This window comes from Gossypium raimondii, chromosome 4, assembly GCF_025698545.1.
Source record: "Gossypium raimondii isolate GPD5lz chromosome 4, ASM2569854v1, whole genome shotgun sequence".
NCBI lineage: Eukaryota > Viridiplantae > Streptophyta > Magnoliopsida > Malvales > Malvaceae > Gossypium > Gossypium raimondii.
Genome location: NC_068568.1, coordinates 7605422 through 7616219, shown reverse-complemented (window position 1 = coordinate 7616219; position 10798 = coordinate 7605422). Strand labels below are relative to the sequence as shown.

The 10798-nt window shown below is 32.8% G+C and overlaps 1 protein-coding gene across 1 annotated transcript; it reads left to right on the top strand.

Annotated features, from left to right (window-relative positions):
• Window positions 1-305: 305 nt before the first annotated feature.
• LOC105779761 (zinc finger protein BRUTUS) lies at window positions 306-10156 on the top strand. Its single transcript, XM_012603682.2, has 14 exons — window positions 306-843; window positions 1373-1582; window positions 1865-2059; window positions 2161-2519; window positions 2789-3014; window positions 3212-3380; window positions 3465-4673; window positions 4850-5021; window positions 5110-5331; window positions 5407-5544; window positions 5956-6190; window positions 6359-6418; window positions 9519-9590; window positions 9670-10156. Exons 1-14 carry the CDS (start codon window positions 538-540, stop codon window positions 9811-9813), a joined length of 3717 nt encoding a protein of 1238 aa, XP_012459136.1. The 5' UTR covers window positions 306-537; the 3' UTR covers window positions 9814-10156.
• The last annotated feature ends 642 nt before the right edge of the window (window positions 10157-10798 follow it).

Here is a 10798-nt window from a genome sequence, read left to right as displayed (position 1 = left end):
GTAATTAAAAATTTTGTTAGACACTCGTTTGACACGGATTCGATCATGTTACCATCATCTCTTACCCTAGTATTGTATAAAAATATTTTATATAAAAATTATTTAATACCGTAGAATAACAAATAATATTATAATAAACTCGAATTTATAATAAAAAAGAAATTACCTTTTTAAAATGGAAACTAAAATTTGAGAAAATAAAATTCAAAATCCACTCAAGAACTTAGGACCTATTTTAAGGGTAGAAAAATTCTCTTCTTCATCTACCGCATTGATTAAAACACATTCTTCTGGCTAACAAAGAGGGAGAAAGAGAAGGGAAAAAAAAGGGGCAAAATTACAAAAATATATATATAAGAAAAAGTTTCACATTCTTCTTTACTCCCCACAAACACAAACATTAAAGCAAAGGAAGAAAAAAAAAATAAAAAGGAAAGAAAAGGCTATGAAATGAAATCTCCAAATTGTATGAACAGGCAAAAGATCTAGTAGGGCTTTTGGAAATCTGAATCGGAAACCACGTCGAAGTTCTCTATAATGGCGACCCCATTCTCGAGCTTAGAGCCCGGAGGAGGAGGAGGAGGTATAGCAATAATGGCAGGTCCTCTGAATCCAATCGATCCATCCACACCTTCCAAATCTTGCTTGAAAAACTCCGCCTCTAAATCTCCCATTCTTATCTTCCAATTCTTTCACAAGGCCATCAAGGCTGAGCTCGACGCCCTCCACCGAGCTGCCATGGCTTTTGCCACCAACCACCACGACTCTGATCTTACTTCTTTGTTGGAGAGATGTCATTTCCTTCGTACTATATATAAGCACCATTGCCACGCCGAAGATGAGGTTCATGCGTTGTCGTTTTCCTTCTTGTTCTCTTTTATCTCTTTTTCTTCCTCGGTTTTTAAACATTAGTTTTGGCTTTATTTTGCCCCTTCCTTTGAATCCCTTTACTTTTTTTAGAAAATTCTAAATCCCTTACTCAGAATTAGCTTTCCCGAATTGTTATTAAATTCGTAAATTTGTGATGCTTTTATCATGTTTTAAGGGTTATTGTTTGAGGAAGGAAAGAACTTGATTGAATTTGATTATAGAAATTTGAATTTATCACTATATTTAGATATGGGGTAATCTCTGTAAAGCTCGCTGTCGTAGACTTATACTTAGATGGCTCAAAAGACTTGTGAAAACCCCTGTGAACTAAATTGCCTTGTTGTAACTTAAAAGTAATATTGTAATTAAAATAAACATAGTCTCTCCAAGGTTTTTTTTAATCCTTCCTTTTTCCTATGAGATTCTTGTTGGCTGCATCATCACCTTATATTTGTCTGATATTTGTGACTGATTACTGAATTCAAAACTACCTTATGTGTAGGTTATCTTTCCGGCTCTTGATATACGCGTGAAGAATGTGGCTCCAACATACTCACTTGAACATGAAGGTGAAAGTGTCCTTTTTGATCAGTTGTTTGCATTGCTGACTTCAGATATGCAGAATGAAGAAAGCTATAGGAGAGAATTAGCCTCTTGCACTGGGGCCCTTCAGACATCAATTACTCAGCATATGTCCAAGGAAGAGGAACAGGTTGGTTAGATATTTGAGGCAAATGCTGCAAATCAAACATTAAACCAGAAGCCAGATGAAAAATTTATTTCCTAAAATATTGGTTGTTTCGTTCTTGATGTGTTATAGCAATTCTCCTACCTTATTTTGGAGGTGGATGAGGTTGTTGATATACATTACTGAGATGTTTAACTTGATTGATCACTTGTCATGATGCATTCCATTTCAAATTTAGAATAAGGAGTTAAATCTTCTAACTCAAAGTTATCTTTTAGTTTCACATGCTTGCTTTGGAATTGACAGGTCTTTCCCTTGCTTATTGAGAAGTTTACATTTGAAGAGCAGGCGTCATTGGTATGGCAGTTTCTTTGCAGCATACCTGTTAATATGATGGCGGAGTTTCTTCCATGGCTTTCCTCCTCTATATCACCTGATGAACATCGAGATATGCGCAAGTGCTTGAGCAAGATAATTCCAAGAGAGAAACTTCTTCATCAGGTGACAGGGCTTCTAGGTTATATAGGATATTGTTATTAGTTATCCAAAACTCACAAGTTCCTTCTAGAATCAAATCTCACATTTTTAGGTCTGTTGTGAAGGTTATTTTCACCTGGATGGAAGGTGTCAAGACAGCTGAGAAATGTAAAAATTGCAAAGGCGAGGCTCGATGTGAAGCTTTTGGGGCTAGTGTCTTACCAAGTCAAACTGAAAGTGGTTACTGTGCATGTGAATCTTCCAAAAGTTGTAAAAGGAAATATATGGAGCTAAGTTCTAAACCTAAGGATTCTACTCTGTCCTGTCCTATAGATGAAATTATGCTTTGGCATAATGCTATCAAACGAGAATTGAGTGATATAGCCAAGGCCGCTGAGAAAATACAAATTTCTGGTGATTTTTCTGATTTATCTGGCTTCAATGAGAGGCTGCAGTTCATAGCTGAAGTATGCATCTTTCACAGGTGTGGATTTTCTCTGTGTTTTCCTTTTAATAGTAATCTTTGTTGATTAGGGTTGTTTTTACTTCATAGCTAACAAACACTTCCTATCTTTCATGTTATATTGAAGCTACAGTTTATTGTATGCAGGAAAAGACTTCAATTTTATGATCTGGTGTGATACAGAAAAAAATAAAATTGATGCATGAAATGTATTAGGACAACTTATGATCTACCTTTATGACTGGTTACATACCTGTTATGAAATTAACTTATCTTCTCTCTTGCTGCAGTATTGCTGAGGATAGAGTTATATTCCCTGCTGTAGATGCAGAACTATCTTTTACTCAGGAGCATGTGGAAGAAGAAATTCAATTTAACAAGCTTCGGCGCCTTATCGAAAATATTCAAAGTGCGGGAGCTGACTCATCTTCTGCTGAATTCTTTGCAAATTTGTGCTCACAGGCTGATCAAATAATGGATAGTATGCAGAAGCATTTCCATAGTGAAGAAGCACAGGCAAGTATTTTATTGCTTTAATTGATGAGTGTCTGTCTGCTTTTTATAATTACACTACATGTTTCTGTATTTCTTGACATTTTTATAATGTTTGTACCAAATTATCAAGTTTACCAGAACGTATCACTTGAAACCATGTTTCTCATCTCTTTTTGCCCCTAGTGCTCTCCTTACGGTATGCTGGACTGCTTTTGTAGGTACTTCCACTTGCTCGGAAGCACTTTAGCCCCCAAAGACAGAGAGAACTTCTTTATCAGAGTTTGTGTGTGATGCCCTTGAAATTAATTGAGTGCGTCTTACCATGGTTGGTAGGATCATTAAGTGAAGAAGAAGCTAGGTCTTTCCTCCAAAATATGAATTTGGCAGGTTTGATTTTTATTGACCGAGTGCTTTAGGTTATTTTTTCCCCCCTCTTTTTGTCTGTTTTTAACTTTCAGATTATATGGTCAGCTCCACCATCCAACTCCGCATTGGTTACACTATTTTCTGGTTGGGTGTGCAAAGGTCACTCTGCAGATATTTGTCTTTCTTCTGGTGCAATTGGTGCCTGTCCTGCAAGAATACTTACTAGAACCCAGAAGGATATTGACCAACCATTCTGTGCATGCACCTCTATCTGTTCCACTGAGGAAAGGGCAGATGATAATAGAAGGCCGGTAAAGCGTGGAAATATAATTTTTTCGGAAGAAACGGATTCTTTTCAGTTGACAGGAACAATAAATAACCATAAATTATCATGCAGTGATCAGTCTTGTTGTGTCCCAGCTTTAGGAGTGAATAGCAGTAAGCTGGGCATGAGTTCTCTGGCTGCAGCAAAATCTTTGCGGTCATTATCTTTTACTCCATCTGCCCCCTCGCTTAACTCCAGTCTTTTTAACTGGGAAACAGATATTAGCTCCAGTGATGTCAGAAGCTTACGGCCTATTGATAATATATTCAAATTTCATAAAGCCATCCGTAAAGATTTGGAATATTTGGATATTGAATCTGGAAAGCTAAATGATTGCAATGAGACTTTTCTTAGGCAGTTCACTGGCAGATTTCGGTTGTTGTGGGGTTTATATAGAGCTCACAGTAATGCTGAAGATGATATAGTATTTCCAGCACTAGAATCTAAGGAGTCTCTTCATAACGTTAGCCACTCTTATACTCTGGATCACAAGCAGGAGGAGAGACTTCTTGAAGATATTTCATCTGCACTTTCCGAGCTTACGCAGCTTTGTGAATACTTGAACGATAGCAATGTGAATGGTAACTTGAATGAAATTAACTCAGATTCTTCTGGGCAAAATGATACAATGCAGAAGTACATTCAGAAAGCCACAGAGCTGCAGGGCATGTGTAAATCCATTAGAGTAACACTGGATCAACATGTGTTCCGAGAAGAACTTGAGCTCTGGCCGTTGTTTGACAGGCATTTTTCTGTGGACGAGCAGGACAAGATTGTTGGTCGAATTATTGGTACTACAGGTGCAGAGGTGCTCCAGTCAATGTTGCCATGGGTAACTTCTGCTCTTACTCAAGAGGAGCAGAACAAAATGATGGACACATGGAAACAGGCAACTAAGAACACAATGTTCAGTGAGTGGCTTAATGAGTGGTGGGAAGGAAATGATGCATCTTCACCCACATCAACATCTGGAAGTTGTATTTCACTTGGTTTGTTTAACTCTACTGCCCATGCTTTATATTATTTTATTTATGTCTTTTGGTCTGTTTTGGTTGTTGGGTTACTGAAATATCAAACTGTTAGTTCTTCAAATTTCTAGATATCTGAATTTAAGGATTTTAAGATATAATCTCTTCCTAATGAAATTGAAAATTTCTCTTTTAAGGCACTGATGTACATGAGAGTCTTGACCAGAGTGATCTCAATTTTAAGCCTGGGTGGAAGGATATCTTTCGTATGAATCAGAATGAGCTTGAAGCTGAGATCAGAAAAGTTTCTCGGGATTCAACCCTTGATCCAAGGAGAAAAGCTTATCTTATTCAAAATCTTATGACCAGGTTTAGTCTGCCCATAATACAATCTTATGAGCCCTAAGAGTGTGTCTGTATCATTGCTTCATTCTAATCAATTTGTTGGTTATGCCAGTCGCTGGATAGCTGCACAGCAGAAGTCTCCTCAAACCTCAGCAATTGAATGTTCAAATGATGAAGACTTATATGGATGCTCTCCATCTTTTAGAGATCTAGAGAAACAGGAATTTGGATGTGAACATTACAAAAGAAATTGTAAACTCCGTGCTGCTTGCTGTGGAAAACTATATACATGTAGGTTTTGCCATGATAAAGTCAGCGACCATTCAATGGATAGGTAATATTATCATTCTTGCTTTCTTGGTCTAGGACCAACTTCTATAAACTTGATTCTTTCTTTATTAAATTGCAGGAAGGCTACAACTGATATGATGTGCATGAGCTGCCTGAAAATCCAGCCTGTTGGACCAGTTTGCACGACACCTTCATGTGGCGAGCTCTCAATGGCAAAGTACTACTGCAACATCTGCAAATTTTTTGATGATGAAAGGTGCTACCCATTTCTTTAGATTTTTTTTTCTGAATTTCTTAATGCTAGATCTAAAGAGCATTTCAATACTATTATGAAGAATATTAGAAATGTTGAGTAAATTTGAAAGTTGTTAATGAGTCTTTTCTGTCTCATCATCTGGAGCACTAAAGAAACCTCTCAAAACAATGGAGAATGCTTGTACCTGATTTGCTCCATTTTCAGCTTGGTTTATTGGGTAGAATTTCTAAGTCTGTCTTGGTCCTATTGGTTGTAGAAAGACTGAGTTATTTTTAGAAAGCAGTATTTTGTGAGAACTCTGAACAAGTTCTTATCAGTCTGGAAACTTTTGATAGTTTTGTAACAAAAGCTGTTGTTTGCTGTTGCTGTTCTATAAGTATTCATCTTGTATGTCTCTTCCATTTATTTCAGGAATGTCTATCATTGCCCATTCTGCAATTTATGCCGTGTTGGAAAGGGACTTGGTGATGATTTCTTTCATTGTATGGTGTGTAATTGCTGTCTGGCCAAGAAGTTGGTCGACCACAAGTGTCGAGAAAAAGGTCTAGAAATAAACTGTCCTATATGCTGTGATTTTTTATTCACATCAAGTGAAAGCGTAAGAGCACTTCCATGTGGTCATTTCATGCATTCAGCATGTTTTCAGGTCTATTCAGTATTCCTTACTTTATTGTTTCCAGCTATTTTACTCTCATTCAACCAACGTATTCTTTCTGGCCAAATAAAAAAAAAAAAAAGGGCAACGTTTTCTTTGATGTAGTGAGAACTATATTGTAGCGTGCTTAATAATAAATTCTGCACTTTGTTTTGTCAGGCATATGCATGCAGTCATTACATCTGCCCAATTTGTAGCAAATCGATGGGAGATATGGCGGTAAGAAAATTATTTTTAAAAGCATATTACTGTTTTAAGTTATGATTACATATAAAATTGTTTTAGCAGTTGTAGAAAATCGATGGGAGATATGACGGTAAGAAATTCTTTTTAAAAGCATACTACTGTTTTAAGTTATGGCTACATACAAGATTGTTTTAGGGGATAGGCAGGTTGATTTTTCTCAGGTTCAGGCATTTTTATTTGCATGCGTACTGTTTTCCTTGTCTCTTCAAATTCCAATAAAATTTTTTCTAAGAGATGGATTATCCAAATAATATATTTACAAATGCTATAATTTAAGTTGATTTGAGAATAATTTCATTCAAAATTCTCAACCAAACACACCTTTTGAAACTCATTGATAAAAGTTATATCTAAATTGAAAAAATTACCGCCTTTATGGATATTGTTAACACTCATGTCATTGCTATCATGAAGTTGAGGGATCAGGGATGTCATTTAATACTTCTTTTCACTTGATCCCTTTACATTGTTGTAGCTTCTCTTGTGGGTTGGAATCTACTAGTTGAAAACTAAACATGACACAAAGGAATTGTATTGACGTGTAGATGAGAGGTTACATTTGTTTAGGCTTTGTTTGGTTCATATAGCATGTTGGAGAAGTTAGGAAAAGAATATGGGGGAGCATGGACGTCCTTAGTTTTGTTTGGATTTTATAGTTGAATATATAATGTTTGTTAAGGTGAACTATATGAGTTTATGGCCTATAATATGTGTGGGAAATACTCATCTTTAATTTGGTGCAATTGTATGCATAAAACTTCCATTTTCTAGGCCAAACATAATATATGTGGTTAAGGTGAACAATGAGTTTTCGTAGGCTTAATATGCGAGTTTATGGCCTATATACTATGTTTAGATTTTCTAGTTAAATATATTATGTTTATTATTCGAATGAGTTAAAATTTTATCTATAAAGAATCATTACTTTATACTTCATTGTTGATGACATAATATTTTAAAATAACTTGGTAAAAACATTTATGATTGTGGAAGTATTATCAAAATCAAATAATGGTAAATGTATCAAATATCAAATGAAATATGTTTTTTAGTAATTCTTTAGATGCTATTTAATGAAAATGCATTGCTAATGTATCTATTTATATTGCTAAATATTAGTTTTAATTGATTCATAATTGGAACACTAATTAAATGGTAATTAATATAAGATAATAAGTTTATATGAATTTAAAATTTAATTAAGTGATAATAGCTAAAACACTAATAATAAAAACATTATTAATAATATTTATTAATTATTTATCATTGGAAATAAACGTAAAACCTATTTATTAGTTTTATATTCCAGATTGTAATAGAAACATTATTGATAGAAATTGTTATAATTATTTTATATTATATTCATTGGTTTTATAAATATGAAAAATATGAGAAATATAATTATTTTATATTATATTCATTGGTCTTATTTTTAATTGGTCTTTTTATCTTAATTTCTCAAATAGATATGAACTGTTCTATTTGCTGAGTTAGGCATTGAACTGACTTAATTAAGTGCAATTAGTATTTATAAAAATATAGAATTTATTGTAAAATATATTTTATTTTGAACTTTGACATATAAGTTAAGAACAAATAAATAGATTTATGCAATATGTATACTATTAGATTACCAATATATTGATATTATTTTTATATGAATCTTACTCATTTAATTTCTATTAAGTATAAAAATTGATTTTAACATGATTTAATTGTTATCATATTTAAAATAAAATCATATCTATAGATAAAAATTATATTTATTCAATTAAAATATTTAATTATGAAAAATAATTTCCATTATTTTAAATTTATCCAATTATATTTAATGATTTTATAAATTTAATTTTTATTAATTAATAATATCTGATGTTTTTTTAAAGTAGAACTTTTAAAATCCTTCAAAAAGAATTTAAAAAAATATGAATTAATTAATTTCACATCAATTTACTATTATGTTAATTAGTAGGTAATTAATATTATTTTTGTTATTATGACTTAAAATTATCAATATACTAATAAATTATTTTAATGTCAATTGAGTAATATAATGAATGATAAAAAGTATTTTCATCAGTTCTAAAGTTTTCTAAACTTATGATTTTATATATTAATAGCTTTTAATGTTACATGTGTTGTATGTGATTTTCCTTATTTAATATTTATTTAGTTTTTAAATATTATACTTTTAGTTGCAATAATTAGAGTAAAATAATATTTCTTATTTGAGTTATTGAATGTAATTAAAATATATTAACTTATCAATTTAAATATTATAATATAAAATTTTCAAATAATAGTTAAAGTATTTTTAACATATTTAACCTACAATATAGTTTTAAAGTATTTTTACTTTATGTAAGTGATAATTAAGATGCTTAGAATTCTAATTAAGTAATAAATCTTTTTAAAATTAGTACAACTCTTTTTAACTAATAATTGTAATTTAAATTCTAATTATTTTTAAATGTGTAATTATCATAACTTCTATTAAATTATAATTGTTTTTAAATGTATAATTATCACGACTTCTATTTTATTTCAAAATTTAAAACTAATAATTCTAAATTAAATATTATAATTATTTTTAAATGTGAATTTAGTAATATGATGAAAAATAAAAGTGTATTTTGTCAGTTTAGAAGTTTTTCCAAACTCTTGCTTTTATATATATTAGATTATAGATATTTCCTCGCTTTTAATAAAAATCCATTTAGAAGAATAAAAAAAATTGAAAATGATTGTTCTTTAATCCATTTAAGTATTTGAGGTCTATTTTAGTTTTGTGTACAGTTATTCTAAATCAAAGTTTTCATATCATATTGTACATTAAATTAAAGTCCATAGGCAGCAGTTTTAGGATTTATATATCTGAAATATAATCATCTTAAGTGCCCAACACATACTAAATGGTTGGTAGCTGATTGATGGCTTGTTTCATTCATCATCCAGCGTTGCTTTTCATATATTGTTATCCGGACAGAACATGTGCCAAGAAGCTTCTACATAGAGTAATTAGCTACCTGAGACGTTCCACTTATTCTCTAGCTTTTCTACTACCCCTTTTCAGGTTTACTTTGGCATGCTTGATGCCCTTTTGGCTTCTGAGCAGCTTCCTGAAGAATACAGGAACCGGTGTCAGGTAAACCATGCATGACTTTTTATGTGTTTTCAAGTTCTTCTCTTTTAGGAATACCAACACACTTGTGTTGTTTAACCAGGACATACTGTGCAATGACTGTGATAAGAAGGGAACTGCAGCATTTCACTGGCTGTATCATAAGTGTGGTTATTGTGGTTCATACAATACCAGGGTAATCAAGGTTGAGTCTGCAAATACCATCTGCTCAACCTCAAATATCTGAGGTATCTTCTCGCATGTTATTTTAGGTATGCAAACGCCTCAAAGCGTCCCCTTACGTGTAAGGCTGATAGTCTAAATCCAATTTTATCTATTTTCATCCCAATAGATGGAAGAAATTAGCCCTTTTTTTTTCCCCTTTTTCTTTTTTGGATGTATGTTCATTGTTGTTAGAAGGCAGAGCAACTTTTACTTTGCCTATTGTGCATATTGTTTATATTGCTACCTTGTAAGGGCGGAGAGGTTTTTGGTCGAAAAAGAAAAGTAGGGGAATTTTCTGTAAGAAAACGAAAGGGCTATGTTGTTTTCACACTTGCAAATTGCAATCCCCAAATTTCTTTACTTAATCGACCATTATATGCAGAGTGATAAGAATTTTGTTGTTTACTGGCTGCACTGACCAAGTAATCTTTGTTTCCCTCCTAAAGATCCTAGACTCAAGACATTTCAAACCCCTTTTTTCATATTTTTAAAGAACACTGTTCTGATATCCATGTCTGAATACCGTAAATACTTTTGAAGAAGAAAAAAGCATAGAGTAAGGCTAAGTTATTTAGATAGTAGTTTGGTTGTTATATGGAGAAGATGAAGTAGATAGTATGCTATTTGGCAATTAAAAGAATGCGATTGGAGTGAGAAACTTGGTAGAGTTGCAGCCACCTGGAGAGATGCAAACAACCCTTGCCCCCTGTTTTGGAAGTCTTCTATTGCAGAGGAAATTCAGGAGCCAATGCTTTCCACTCTATATAGCCGTTACCAAACAATATTTGTTGAAAGCTTCGTGCTATTGTGTATCCATTTAACTTCTAATAACATTTCTCCATAGACAAAGCTGGTGCAGTTCATCATTGCAACTGTAGTTAAGTTTGTAGTCAACGGAGGGAGACGGGGAGATTGGTTATTAGGAGAAGCAGAGTCAGGGATTTTAAGGTTGCGCTTGGAACAATGGTGAATTCGATACTGGTGATCATCGCATATGGTTTGGTCTA

What these genes read in the sequence shown, in the direction of transcription:
- LOC105779761 (XM_012603682.2), top strand. Translation starts at nt 538, where the DNA reads ATGGCGACCCCATTCTCGAGCTTAGAGCCCGGAGGAGGAGGAGGAGGT. An exon ending in GAGAGAAACTTCTTCATCAG is followed by an intron (nt 2,060 to 2,160) that starts GTGACAGGGCTT and finishes TCTGTTGTGAAG; the next exon opens with GTTATTTTCACCTGGATGGA. An exon ending in AATCGATGGGAGATATGGCG is followed by an intron (nt 6,419 to 9,518) that starts GTAAGAAAATTA and finishes ACCCCTTTTCAG; the next exon opens with GTTTACTTTGGCATGCTTGA.